Source organism: Narcine bancroftii, chromosome 4 (assembly GCF_036971445.1).
Source record: "Narcine bancroftii isolate sNarBan1 chromosome 4, sNarBan1.hap1, whole genome shotgun sequence".
Lineage (NCBI taxonomy): Eukaryota > Metazoa > Chordata > Chondrichthyes > Torpediniformes > Narcinidae > Narcine > Narcine bancroftii.
Genome location: NC_091472.1, coordinates 95,201,193 through 95,216,320, shown reverse-complemented (window position 1 = coordinate 95,216,320; position 15,128 = coordinate 95,201,193). Strand labels below are relative to the sequence as shown.

The window sequence follows — 15,128 nt, the reverse complement described above, 5'->3', positions numbered from 1 at the left end:
AAAACTTACTTACACATTTTGTTACTATAAAAGTTATGGCGGCGGCAGCAGTTAGTGGCCTGCGAGATCAATGGCTGTCTTCGTTATACCCTGGCGCTGATACTGGAAGAGCGGTTCCAGCTGCGTGGGGGATTATGGATAACCAAGACGCCATTGCTCCCACATTGAGCCATCACCGCAAGTTGCCAGGGATATCCTGTGTTAATAACCCCAATTAAATTTAAGGTTAGTGATTCTAGACAATTATCACCTTTAATCAGAGTTATTAACACAGACTATCAGGATGGTTTCTCATAACACTGCTGGTGTTGCACAAATTACAACGCACCCATAGACTGTTAATAACCCCAACTAAGAGTGATAATTAGCATCGCTAACCTGTGATGAGGGAGGAGGGGCAGGTACCGGGTAGGGGGGAGATAGGAGGAGAGGGATGAATATACGAGGGAGTGGTCCCTTTGGAAGGCAGTGAGAGAAGAGGGAGATGGGATCTGTTGTAAGTGTACTGACAATAACGAGTGCGAGTATAAGACAGCTTTCATGTGTCCACGAAGAGGTCTTGTCTCTCTGCAAGACAAACCTGGAAGGCTAGACTATAGCTCTGGACTGCTTTATATACAAAGTCACTGGGCTGACCCCTGTTGACCTAGTGGTGTAATTACATATCACCACATTCATTCCCCACTTAAAAATTGTTATTCCCCCTATACCCCCATCCCCCGTCCTCATTCCCTTGTTTGTAAATTCATGTCCAACATTTTTTTGTGGCTTCCGTTGCCTTCTGGACATCCTTGGTAGTGGTATAGGGGTGGGGAGTGCAGTCTGCCTTTCGGCCTTTCTTGGTGGAGGTGTGGGAGTGGGAAGTACTAGATGACTGTGTGGCCTGGGGATCCTCTTCTATGGGATTAGGTCCTGCCATCAAGTGTTGAGTGGTGATATTTTGTGGGGCGAGCGTATCCAGGGTCCTGATTTCCGCGGTGGGTAGTATAGTTTTCTGGGGTGACTCAATGGACGACTGTTCTAGTGACTGCTGCTGTGCTCCTTATTGATCTGTAGACATCTGTGTTTCCTCCGCGTTGTTCACACATCCGGCCGACGCGAGATCCCTGGTGGCCACCGAATCTTCTCTTCCATCTGGGAATGTGACGAAAGCATACTGAGGGTTTGTGTGCTTCAACTCCACTTGATCCACCAGCGGGTCTGCTTTGTGGGGTCTGCAGTGCTTCCGGAGGAGAACAGGTCCCGGTGTCGTCATCCATTTAGGCAGCACTGTGCCCGTCGTGGCTTTTCTTGTGAAAGAAAAGATAAGGTCATGTGGGGTCATGTTAGTGGCGGTACACAACAAAGAACATATAGAGCGCTTCTGGCAACACTTCTTGCCATCTAGTAACAGGCAAGTCTTTTGCTTTTAAAGTCAAGAGGACCGTTTTCCAAATAGTGGCATTTTCCCTTTCAACTTGTCCATTCCCCCTGGGATTGTAACTTGTAGTGCGGCTGGTAGCAATCCCTCTCTTGTGCAGGTACTTCTGCGCTCATGAATGCAGCACCCCTGTCTGTGTGTATGTAGTTCGGGTACCCAAATATGCTGAAGATGGGTTGGAGGCATTTTATAACAGTGGCTGCTGATACATCAGAACATGGGATTGCGAAGGGGAAATGGGAATATTCATCTATTATGTTTAGGAAATAGACATTTCTATTATTGGACGGGAGCGGGCCTTTAAAATCAAGGCTGAGGTGCTCAAAAAGTTTGGTAGCTTTTATCAGGGTGGCTTTATCTGGCTGGTAAAATTGCGGTTTGCATTCCGCACAGATGGGGCAGGTCTTGTTCATTGACCTCACTTCCTCTACCGAAATTGGGAGGTTTTGAGTTTTAATGAAGTGTGAAAAATCTAGCGACCCCCCAGGTGTCCCGCTCATTGTGCAAGCTCTGCAACTGGGACATGTGGTTAAGGATGGCACAAGTGCCTCTGGAATGTAGACAATTCTATCCACCAACACAGAATTTTGTCATTCTTAATTCTTTCCCCTGTTCTGGTTATCGAACATAAAAGCCATAGACCGTTGGTCTGTGACGAGGGTGAAGTGTTTGCAGGCCAGATAATGTCGCCAGTGCCTTACTGCTTCCACAATTGCTAGGGCATCCTTCTCTACTGCTGAGCGTCTTATCTCTGACCCCTGTAGGGTTCGTGAGAAAAAGACCATCGGTCGACCATCTTGGTTAAGGGTGGCTGCCAGAGCCACATCGGATGCATCCGTTTCTACTTGAAACGGGATCGTCTCATCTATGGACCACATGGTAGCTTTAACGATATGGTCCCTAATGTCCCTGAATGCTCTGGTTGCTGCTGGGCACAGTGGGAAAACTGAGGCTTTTATAAGTGGGTGGGCCCTGTCAGCGTAGTTGGGGAACAGTCCCAAACACCTTTTTAGTGCTTTCAGCTTATGTGGCACTGGGAGGTCTAGGAGAGGGCGCATACGGGCTGGGTCTGGGCTGATTTCCCCGTTCTGCACTATGTAGCCCAGGATTGGCAACTTCCTGGCGCTAAAGACACATTTGTCCCTGTTGTGTGTTAGGTTCCTTTCCTCAGCTGCCTTGAAGAAGCGTTTTAAATTCGTGTCATGATCCTCCTGAGTGTGGCCACAGATTGTCACGTTGTCGAAGTAGGGGAACACCGCTTTCAGTTGGAACTCACCTACTATTCGGTCCTTTTCTCTCTGAAACAGGGACACTCCATTGGTGACACCGAAGGGGAATTGCAGAAATTGATACAGCCTGCTGTCTGCCTCAAATGCCGCGTAAATCCGATCGCTGTTTCTAATGGGCAGTTGGTGGTATGCTGCCTTCAAGTCTATGGTGGAGAACACCTTATACTGCGCAATTTTGTTGACCCTGTCTGCTGTGCATGGCAGGGGGTAGGCATCTAGTTGTGTAAATTTGTTGATTGTCTGGCTGTAATCCACTACCATGTGCAGTTTTTCTCCTGACTTTACTACTACAACCTGAGCTCTCCAGGGGCTGGTGCTCTGCTCTATGATGCCCTCCTGCAGTAGCCTGTGGACCTCTGTCCTAATGAAGGCTCTGTCCCTCGGGCTGTACTTCCTACTCTTTGTGGCTATTGGTGTGCATTCTGGGATCAGGTGTGTGAACAGCAGAGGGGATTCTATATTCAGGAAAGATAGGCTGCAGTGTTGTTTCCTCGTAAGGTGTAGTGGGGGGTGAGGCCCGTTGTGAGCTATTGTAATGCTTTCTAACTGGCACTGAAAATCTAACCCCAATAGTACCAGGGCACAGAGGTGAGGGAGTACTAATAATTTGAACCCTTTGTATTTTGTGCCCTGGATTTCTAGAGTAACCCTGCAAAACTGTTTTACCTCAGCTGCAAGGCTGCTGGCTGCTAACAGGATCCGGTGCTCACTAAGGTGTGTGGGGAGGGCAAGGTGGTTGACTGACCCCTGGTCAATAAAACTTTCAGTGCTTCCACTATCTATTAAGCAATTTACCTTCACATTAATTTTGATGCACACAGTGGCATCAGATAAATTGTGTGGACTCACCTGATTCATGCATAGGGAAGCAAGTCTGGTGTGTCCTTCGTGTCCTTCCATCTGTCATATTCATCTCCTAAAGACTGTGTCCTCTGCTCTGTAGCATTTGTCCAAGATGGCCAGATGCCCATGGCATTCTTCTTCTCTTTGTCTGTGGAGAACTAAGAGCTTTCCTGCCTCTCATTAGCGTGAGAATGGGCCTTGGCTGTGGCCTTGGGGCTTCTCTAGACTTTTGCATAATGCCCACGTTTTCCACAGTTGGAACAGACATTTTCTCTGACAGGGCAGAGGGCTCTGGGGTGCTTTCTTTGTCCACAGAAAAAGCACTTGGGACTCTCAAGGTTTACTGCTGCTGCTGTGAATTCCTGTGAGGCAGCAAACTTTTCTTTTCGTGGGGCTAGAGAGTCCAGCAGTGTGACGTTTGTTCCAGCCCCAGGGCCCTGTGAGTACTCCTCCAATTCTTTCCTGGTGCTTTCTAAAGCTTCTGCAATAGCCTCTGCCTCATCTAGCCCCACCATTCCTTTCCCCAGCAATTGATGTCTCGTCTCAGTGGACCGTATGCCTGCAACAAATAATAAGGATCTCCGCATACTCCTGAGCTGATACTATTTTAAAATGACAGCCTCTTGCCAGGTCTTTCAGAAAGAGTATAAAGTCTCTGGCAGACTCCCCTACTTGTTGTGACCTGGTCATGAGCCTGTACCAGGAGTGGAGTTCACTATGCCCCTTACTGTAATGCCTCTGTAAAGTGATCATTGCCTCTTGGTAGACCTGGCATCCTGTATAAGGGAGTAAGGGTGGTCTCCCAGCTGCGCTAACAGCTCTTTATCTGATGCCTCAGCACCCTCCACGTAATTTAGAAAGCATCTCTGCCAGCGGCCGAAGTGCGTGCCAGCTCCAGAATTTCTGGGGTCGAGCTTGAGCTCCAGCCTGTCTGGTCGCAGCACATGGCTAAGCCGCAGTCTCTGTTCCCTTAGGTAATGTGGGAGCACACCGGGGGTCTTTCCCGGTCTCCACATGGTCTCTGAGTCTAGTTGTAGCAAGGGCGGATCCTGGGGTACTGGGAGCTGCTGGTAGAGCCTCTTTGGGGCTTGTGTCTGCTTGGGGCTTTTGGCTGACTCTCTGGCTTTGGGACATTTGCAGTGGGCTTAGGGGGGGATCCCAGCGGTAGTGTCAGGTCTCCTTGATACTGGGGAAACTGCTGCTGGGGAGTGACAGTAGTGGTGTCTGCTTTCCCTGGCTCTGGAATTCTGCACATACGTGGCAATCGGGAGCACGACTTGTGGAGATCCTTCCACCCGCGGTTGTAGTGGCCCTTTCTGATTGGACCGGGGTTTAGGTTCGGCGGCGCCTGTACCGGCAAACCCATAGGCAGGCAGGGCTCTTGGCCGTTTCTTATCTGCCCTATCGTACTTCTGTGGAATTCCCTGCATTCCACCACAATTCCAGCACAGCGGTCCCTCGCTGTCTCTGTTCTCGGATGCAAGTGCGTGCTAGTCGTCCCTGGATTCCATTCCTCAGGAAGAGTCTTCAGGTGGTTGGGAATGCGCATTGGAGCAGAAGCAGCTTCCATCTGAGTAGCTATCCTATTAGTTTATTAAATTGTACTGACAATAACCACACTAGCAGTGCGAGTACAAGACAGCTTTAATAAACTAATATGTACACTGAGGTCTTGTCTCTCTGCAAGATGAACCTGGAAGGCTAGACTGTAGTTCTGGACTGCTTTATATACAAGGTCACCAGGATGACCCCTGGTGACCTAGTGGTGTAATGACATATCATCACAGAAAGTGCCAGAAATTCCAGAGGATAATGTGTTGGACATGAAGGCTGGTGGGGTGGTAGGTGACAACAAGTCATTTGCATTGGTTTAAGAATACGAACTGCCCAGCACAGCCAAGCGATCCTATACTGAGCCAGAACATTCCCAGAGGATTGAGTCTAGCGAACCAAGAGGTCTGGTACTGCCTTCACCTCTGTTGGGATGGTTCCTGATCTCTACTGCTGTCTGACAGCTCAACCTAGGCAACCTTCCCAGAGATAGCTGGTGTTCCTGAACAAAGTTGGGACATCGGCCTGGGGGAAGCTGGCAGGGCTGGAGGTTTGAGGGAGGTGGGGGGGGGTGGTGGTGGTGGTAGTGGAGGAAATTTGGTGGTTGTGGTAGTGGAGGAAATTTGCATGCTGAGCAAATCCTGATCCAAGCAATCAATGCTCTTGTTGTTCAACTCCTCTTTAGGTCAGCCATTCTTGAAGGTGCCCTTTGGCCAAATCTTAGCTAGTTCAAAATCTCCAAAGGTGACTGCTTCTGAGGCAGCATCGCCGTGAGAACCAATTACTCAGGGACCTGTGTCCCATGGCTGCCAAGACCCATCCCGTGGAGGTGAGGTGCCCTGCCCCACATAATATGTGCACTTGCCCACTCTGGTTCAAGCCTCAGATGCCCGGCTCCTAGTCCCTGGGGGAGTTGGAGGAGACATTGTTAGCTCTTGTTGCTGAGCAGCTACACTCACAATGGCTGCCGAGGGGTGAAAAGGAGGGGCTCAGTAATTTCCCAGTGGTTCACAATATTCTCAATGGTTCCTACCATTCCCACATGTTGGCACCAGTGTTTGTCTGCTTCATAGTTACTCAGCCAGATCTCCAGGCTTGAGTTATCAGGAGAGGTTGGGTCAAGGTGAGAGGGAGGGGGTTCACAGGGTATCTGAGGGGTAACTTTTCACAAAGAATAGTTGGTACATGTAATGAGCTGCTGAAGGAGGTTGGGGGAGGCAGGACTGGTAACAAAATACTACCTTTTAAAAAAAAACTTTCAACATGGGAGAAACCAATTCCAGCTATTGAAACCCATGTCGTCCAATTTCACCCAATCAAACTACCAACCCTGCATATTTTGGAGGGTGGAAGTAAACTGGAGAACCCAGGGAAACCCCATGCAGGTCACAGGGAGAACTTACAAACTCCTGACAGACAGCTCCGAGAATTAATGCAGGCAGGTGGGATTAATGTGGATAAACGTGGATATCGCTTTATTTCTGCAGGATAAAGAAGACTTCTCCAAAGGCAAGCTACCAGCAAGTTATCTTGCATTCAGCAGATCCCAAGGATCAGGCGTCAGATCCCGTTGAAGTTTAAGTGAGATTGTGTCCAGGCACAGTTTTCCATGTCACTGAATATAGTGAATTTCAATTGCCAGAATTGTCTGATAATTTAATCTCATTCCAATGATTGAATCATGTTATTAAAGTCTTTTTTTAATCTATTATGCCCATTTAAAATGTCCTTCAAAATTGTACCTGAAGCCAGAAATTATTTATAAAGTGTTCTTCATGTCTTTGCTGTGTTGAATGTTTAATGTGTTCTTGAGCAGTACCTGGTATAAAGGAAGTCACTGGTAAGCTTCTTTGAGAATAATTGATTTGCAGTTTAAATGATGGGTTCGAGGTGTGACAAAATGCTGGGTTAATTCCAATAAGCACTTCAAGGGTGATTGTCCAGGGGGCTCTTAATCACTATACTCGCTTACACCTCTTTGCTTAATTGTGTTTGATCTGACCTGGGGCTTTGTTTCAACCTTAACAAGTTCACCAAGGGAACAACTGAGCTGGCCATTTCTCCCCAGCCACATACTTGGACAGATCAATAGAAGATCCTAATCTCTTCATACTTCTGATTTCCTTTGTCTACATTCTGTTGTAAACTCTCGATTAAAAAGATTGATCGGATTCTTGGCCTTGTTAAGAGAGATGATGAACAAGAAAAGTTGGCTGAGCAATTCTAAAATGCTTCTTTGTCTCAACTGGAGTTTTAGATTCTGTTCACTGCCATGTGACATGACCTCTGGAAATGAGAGATTTCTGCTCGACAGAGCCCAGAGGAACTGGCATTGGAGTCCTTGGAGCAGATGTGACTGAAGGAAGCTTATTAATGGTTAATAAAGAGACATTGCTTTGTGTTATAGGGGTTAGTGTTCAGAGATCATGGGGTTCAGTGAAAATAAATCACAGAGGGCTGATAGCATGAACAAAAGAATGCAGAAGTTGTGAAATACAGGGAAGGAAGTGTACCTGGCCTGTCAGGTCATCCTCTATCAAGTCCTTGCCACTTAATTGACCAGATAAACCCAGTTTTACCCAATCAGATAAATCCCATTCCTCATCCTTGGTGTAGATTATTTTTACTTCATTCCCAGTTCCAATGAAGGGTCGCTGACCTGAAATGTTGACCGTTTCACTTCCCTTTGTTAGAAATAGAAGTACCTTAACAGAAATTGCTCGAGACAAAAATTGAGAACAAAGAACATTTATTTTACAACAATGCAAAGTTGGGTGCTTCCCCTTACCCTGGGAATACACACATACACTGGAGCTCACCCAACTTTTATATAGTGAATTTCAGTATAGGAATACCCTCCCCCTTACATTCTTCTGCCTCCTGGATGGGTTTACTAATTTAATATGCATAACTTGATAAATCTGTGTATGGCTTACTAATTATATATGTAGAACTTGGTACTTCTGTCTAGGGCTAGGAGACCCTTATCTCATCCAGACTATCTCAACTTCCTACATTCTATTATTCCTTGTCTCTCCTTATCTTATTCATATGGTGGGCTCACTGATCCTGTCGAAAGGACTAGAAGGTTCTTATCTTACATAGGCTGACTCTGCTTCCTGCATCCTAATTTCCATGCTTAGCCTGTTCATACTGGTTTAATCCATCACTCCATGTGTCTGTACTAGTTTCCCCATCTTTCATATTTTCATGCCAAGTTTACTCATTTCTCACACCATGATGCACCTTGACCTGCTGAGTGTTTCGATTATTTTCTATTTTTGTTCTATGTGTGGTTAAGTGATCAATGAGTGGACTGGAGGTGAGGAAAGATGGTTTAATGTGATGGTCTGGAATGCATACCCTAGACTGGGGAGCAGGATAAATGATTGTTGACAGGATGTTTAAATAGAATCCATCCAGTCACCTGGAGGACAGGCTGTAAGGCTTCTCATGTAATGTTATTTATTTCCACTCTTAAATTACTTAATTCATTATTGCAATGGGTCTGTTCCTCCTGACTGTTATCAGCCTCTACAATGGATCTCCCATTAGTATAAAATGATGCCTTGAACTGTTTTAATTTTTAATTTAGATATGCAGCACGATAACAGGCTCTTCCAGCCCATGAGCCCATGCCATCCAATTACCCCAACTAAATTCAACCCCCATGCATTTTGAAGGGTGGGAGGACACGCAGAGGAAATCCACGCCAGTACTGGGAGAACTTACAAACAGCACAGGGTTTGAACCTAGGTTACTGGCACTGTAAAAGGATTGTGCTAACCCCTATGATCATCATGCTGCCCCACGGTTATTTTTTTTCTCTTTAATACAATACTCTTCTCTTTTGTCTAATGTGACACTATACTCTGCATGCTCTTTTTATTGTAAAACTATGTTTATTCTTGCATTGCCTGCTATAGGTTGATTGCCTGGATAACATGCAAAACAAAGCTTTTCATTGTATCTTCAGTCAGGTGTCAATATTTAGTTTATTTTATTGAGATTCCACCTCTTCCTTCTGAACTCCAGAGTGTACAGACCCAAAACAATCAAATGCTCCTCCTACATTAATGCTCTCATTCCCCAGGATCATTCTTGTAAATGTTCTTCTGGACCTTCTCCAACACCAGGGATCCAAAACTCCTTGCTGTCCTCCAAATGTCCAGTCTGACCTGTGTCTTTTTATTATTTATTGGGCCAGGGAGCGGTGAGGACCTGTTAAAAGGTACACGCTTACAAGATTTGTCTTCCAGTATGGATTTCCATGGGAATTTTAATCTCACAAACTTACAAATCATCGGCATGTGAAGAGCCATTTGTGTAAAACAAACTGAAGTAGCACCAAACCATTCTCAAGCACTTGAACTAAGCAAGAAAGTCTGCAGATGCTGAGGTCAAGTGCAGTACACAAATGTACCCGTCAGAATACACTCCACAGTACACCTATAGAAATTTGCAAGAGTCTTTGGAGACATAACCAAATCTCTCAAATTTCTCATGAAGTATAGCTGCTGGTGAGCCTTCTTTGTGATTGTATTGACATGGAGGCCCCAGGATAGATCTTCAGGGATGTTGACACCCAGGAATTTGATGTTCTGAACCCTTTCAACTGCTGCACCTCGATGAGGACTGGTTCATGTTCTAGTGATTTCTCCCTCCTGAACTCCACAATCAGTTCCTTGGTTTTGCAAATGTTGTGTACAATGTTGTTTTTGTGCCACCACTCAACGAGCTGATTTACTTGACTCCTGAATACTTCCTTATTGCTGTCTGTGCTTCTGCTGATGACCACAGTGTCATCGACAAATTTGTAGATGGCTTTTGAAGTGTGCCCAGCCACACAGTCATGGATGTAGAGTGAGGAGAGCAATGGGTTAAGTACACGTCCTTGAGGTGCGCCTGTGTTGATTGTCAGTGAGGAGGAGACATTTCCGATTTCTGATTCGTAATGACTGCAGTCAAAATGTATGGTTCCAAAATTTGTTCAAATACTGTGATGTTATTTTTTAAATTATGTTATTTTTTCCAATGGAATACATTTATTCATTTCTATGTACCATTGCTGTATTCTCAGGCTATCTTCTGATTTTCAGGTTGACATTATACATTTTTTTGCTACAGCTAAGCCTATCATAAGAAATCTTTTTTGTGCTTCATCCAAATCGAGTCCAAGTTCTTTACTTCTTATATTACTTAGAAGAAAGATCTCTGGATATTTTGGTATGTTATTTTTTGTGATTTTATTTAATACCCGATTTAGATCTTCCTAAAACTTTTCCACTTTCTCACTGCCCAAATTGTATGTACTGTTGTTCCCATTTCCTTCTTACAGCGAAAACATCTATCTGATACTGTTGGGTCCCATTTATTTAACTTTTGGGGCATGGTGTATTGCCTGTGTAACCAATTATATTGTATCATGCATAACCTCATGTTTATTGTATTTCTCATAGTTCCGCAGCATAGCTTTTCCCATGTTTCATTCTTTATCTTTATGTTTAGATCTTGATCCCACTTTTGTTTGAGTTTGATAAAAATCTGATAGGTATCTTAATTGTGCTGCTCTATAATAATTCTTAAAGTTTGGCAGCTGTAAGCCCCCTTGTTTGTACCATTCTGTTAATTTATCTAGCGCTATCCTCAGTTTTCCCCCCCTTTCTATAAGAATTTCCTTATTATTTTCTTTAGCTCCTTGAAGAATTTCTCTGTTGGGTGAATTTGTAACGATTGAAATAAGTATTGTATCCTTGGGAAGATATTCATTTTAATGCAATTTACCCTTCCTATCAGTGTTAGTGGTAAATCTTTCCAATGTTCTAAGTCATCTTGTAATTTCTTCATTAATGGCTGATAATTTAATTTGTATAGATGGCCTAGATTATTATCTATTTGAATACCTAGGTATTGGATTGCTTGTGTTTGCCATTTAAATGGTGATTCTTTCTTAAACTTTGTGAAATCCGCATTATTCATTGGGATTGCTTCACTTTTATTTGCATTGATCTTGTACCCCAATACTTTTCCATATTCCTTCAATTTCTTATGTAATTCTTTTATTGATAATTCTGGTTCTGTTAAGTATACTATGACGTCATCTGCAAATAGACTGATTTTATATTCCTTCTCTTTTTTTATCCCTCTTATTTTATTTTCTGTTCTTATCAGTTCTGCTAAGGGTTCTATAGCTAACGTGAACAGTGAGGGAGATAGTGGACATCCATGCCTAGTTGACCTGCTTAATTTAAATTGGTTTAATATATATCCATTTACTGTCACTTTCACAAATGGTCCCTTATATAATGCTTTAATCCAATTAATATATTTCTCTGGTAGGTTGAACCTTTATAATACTTTGAATAAATTATTCCATTCTACTCTGTCAAAGGCTTTCTCTGCGTCTAAGGCAACTACCACTGTTGGCATCTTGTTTCCTTGTACTGCATGGATTAAGTTAATGAACTTACAGATATTGTCCGTTGTTCATCTTTTCTTAATAAATCCAGTTTGATCTTGTTTTACTATTTTTGGAACACAGTCGGCCAATCTGTTCGCTAATAGTTTAGCTATTATCTTATAATCTGAGTTGAATAGAGATATTGGTCTATACGATGTTGGTGTTAGTGGATCTTTCCCCGTCTTTGGTATTACTGTCATTATTGCTGTTTTGCATGAATCTGGCATGTTTTGTGTTTCTTCAATCTGGTTCATTACTTCCAGGAGAGGAGGAATTAATAAGTCTTTAAGTGTTTTATAGAATTCTATTGGGAGACCGTCCTCTCCCGGCGTTTTATTGTTCGGTAGTTTTTTAAATATATCCTGTATTTCCTCTATTTCAAATGATTTTATTAATTTGTTTTGCTCCTCTTCTTGCAATTTTGGCAGTTCAATTTTAGCTAGAAACTCATCTATTTTATCTTCTTTCCCTTTGTTCTCAGTTTGATATAATTGCTCGTAGAATTCCTTGAAGTTTTCATTGATCTCCATTGTGTTATATGTAATTTGTTTGTCCTTTTTCCTTGATGCCAGTACCCTTCTTTTAGTTTGTTCTGTTTTAAGCTGCCAAACTAGTATTTTGTGCATTTTTTTTCTCCTAGCTCATAATACTTCTGCTTTGTCTTCATTATGTTCTTCTCCACCTTGTATGTTTGTAGTGTTTCGTATTTTTTATTTGTCCGCCAATTCTCTTCTTTTTGTTGTATCTTCCCTTGTTGCTAATTATTTTTCTGTACTTGCTATTTCTCTTTCCAGCTGTTCTATTTCCCGATTGTAGTCCTTCTTCATCTTAGTTACATAACTTATTATCTGCCCTCTGATGAACGCTTTCATTGCATCCCATAGTATAAAGTTATCTTTCACTGATTCCGTATTTATTTCAAAGCACATTTTAATTTGACGCTCAATGAATTCTCTAAAATCCTGTCTTTTAAGTAGCATGGAGTTTAATCTCCATCTATACATTCTCGGTGGGATGTCCTCCAGCTCTATTGCTAGTTACAGGGGTGAGTTTTCCGATAACAATCTAACTTTATATTCCGTTTTTCTAACTCTCTCTTGGATGTGGGCTGGCAACAGGAACAGGTCTATCCCTGAGTATGTTTTATGTCTATCCGAATAATATGAGTATTCCTTCTCTTTTGGGTGTTGTCTCCTCCATATATCCAAAAGTTGCATTTCCTGCATTGATTTAACCATAAATTTGGTTACTTTGTTCTTTCTGCTAGTCTTTTTTCCAGTTTTGTCCATCTTTGAGTCCAAATTAAGGTTAAAGTCCCCTCCTATCAGTATATTCCCCTGCGTATCTACAATCTTCAAAAAGATATCTTGCATAAATTTTTGATCCTCTTCATTAGGTGCATATACATTGAGCAAATTTCAAAATTCTAAATATATCTGACACTTTATCATTGGATACCTCCCTGCTGGATCTATTATTTCCTCCTCTATTTTGATTGGTACATTTTTATTGATTAATATAGCTACTCCTCTGGTTTTTGAATTATATGATGCTGCCGTTACGTGCCCTACCCAGTCTCTCCTTAATTTCTTGTGTTCCACTTCAGTTAGATATGTTTCCTGCACGAATGCTATATCAATTTTTTCTTTCTATTTTCTTTAAATTTTCTTTCTTTAAATTTAACAGCCTCTTCCTTTTGATTTGGTTATGCATTCCGTTAATATTTATAGTCATATAGTTCAACATGGCCATTTCATACTTTGTTTACCTCTCATTTCTGCTTCCTCATCACCACCTTCCCTCCTTATCCATTTCTGTTTTCTTTTTTTGAACACACTGTAAGACAACACTTCTAAAACATAAAATATTTCCACTATTCCCACATCTAAAATTCTCTTAACCCCATATGTCCTCCCCCTCTCTGAGTTGCCCCTTGTCCCTTGCCGGGCAACCACAACTCCCCTCTCCATTTAGATTGCGAAGCCATCGCAAGCGTCAACTGATTTCGCAGTGACTGTTATTCTCTCCCACCCAACCCCCTCCAGAAAATACTTTTATCTTCACATATAACAAAGCTCACCCTCTTTATTCCCCCCTTACTTTCTTTCTTCCATTTTCTTCCCCTCCTTAGTTCTTATACATTATTTTTCTTCTTTATATGAAGTTTGTTGTCATTCTTTGTTCTTGTTACATCTCTTCATCTCTCTTTCTGTTTTGTAGGCGTTCTGCAAATTCTTGTGCTTTCTCTGGATCCGATAACAGTCTGCTTGGCTGCCCTGGGATAACTGTTTTAAGCACTGCTGGATATCTTAACATAAATTTATTGCCTTTCTTCCATAGGATCGATTTTGCTGCATTAAACTCCTTCCTCTTCTTCAGAAGCTCAAAACTTATATCAGGGTAGAAAAAAAAATTTTGACCTTTGTATTCCAGTGGTTTTTTTGTCTTCTCTCAATTTTTCATTGCCTTCTCCAATTTATTTTCTCTTGTCGTGTATCTCAGGAATTTTACTAAAATGGATCTTGGTTTTTATTGTGGCTGTGGTTTCGGGGCTAATTTCTGTGTGCCCTTTCTATTTCCATTCCTTCCTGCATTTCTGGCATTCCCAGGACTTTGGGGATCCATTCTTTTATAAATTCTTTTGTATCTTTGCCTTCTTCATCTTCCTTAAGGCCTACTATCTTTATATTGTTTCTCCTATTATAGTTTTCCATTATATCCATCTTCTGAGCTAACAACTCCTGTGTTTCTTTAACTTTTTTATCAGTTTCTTACAATTTTCTTTTTAAGTCGTTCACTTCCATTTCTACGGTTGTTTCTCGTTTTTCCACCTTGTCTAATATTTTCCCTATTTCTGTTATGACCAGCTCTATTCTACTCACTTTTTGTTCTGTACTTTTCATTCTTCTTTTTATTTCACTGAATTCTCGTGTCAGCCATTCTTTTAATGCTTCCATATATTCTTGAAATTTTTTTCTATCTGTGTACTGTCCATTCACTTTATCTTCTATTTCTCTGTGTAGAACTTGATGTTCTCCTTCTTCTGTGTCTGCTCTAGGGTTTGTGTCTTCTACTTCTCTTCCTTGTATCTGTGTCTCTTCTGACTTTCTTGTTGGGCTGTTTGTCTCAGTTTGTTGGGCATTTTTTTTATGGTATCTTGATGTTGGTTCTCTTCTGGGTTGGTTATCTGTTGTGTCTCTAGTTTCTTTTTTTCATTCTCTCCCTTCCCGTTCCTGTTATTTCCTTTATCTTCCAGCTGGGAGCCCTGCTGTCAGGTCTTTCTCAGCTGTTTGTGCTGTAGAGTTCCACTTCACAGCTGGTCCCCCCTCCCGTCAGTGTTGTCTTTGTCGTGAGCATCGAGCATGCGTGATTCCTCATGCATGCTCGGTTGCGCACCTCTGTTTGGCTCCGTGAGCCATCTTTGCAGTCCTGCGTTCGGTGGGTTGTGACCCTGCAGGGTTTCCACTGACTTCGGGGAGTGGGATCCTCTTTCCACGGCAGGTCCCTGCTTTTTCGTACAGGTAAGGCCTTCACCTTTCTCTTCCGGCGTCTTTCCTCCTCCTTT

The 15,128-nt window shown here is 42.7% G+C and overlaps 1 protein-coding gene across 1 annotated transcript in view; it reads left to right on the top strand.

Annotated features, from left to right (window-relative positions):
• Positions 1-6,883, top strand: part of slc22a2 (solute carrier family 22 member 2) — a 33,223-nt gene extending 26,340 nt beyond the window's left edge. Inside the window, exon 11 of the mRNA XM_069930409.1 lies at positions 6,591-6,883. Coding sequence (XP_069786510.1) covers positions 6,591-6,684 — 94 coding nt within the window. The 3' untranslated portion in view covers positions 6,685-6,883. The remainder of the gene's footprint in view (positions 1-6,590) is intronic.
• The last annotated feature ends 8,245 nt before the right edge of the window (positions 6,884-15,128 follow it).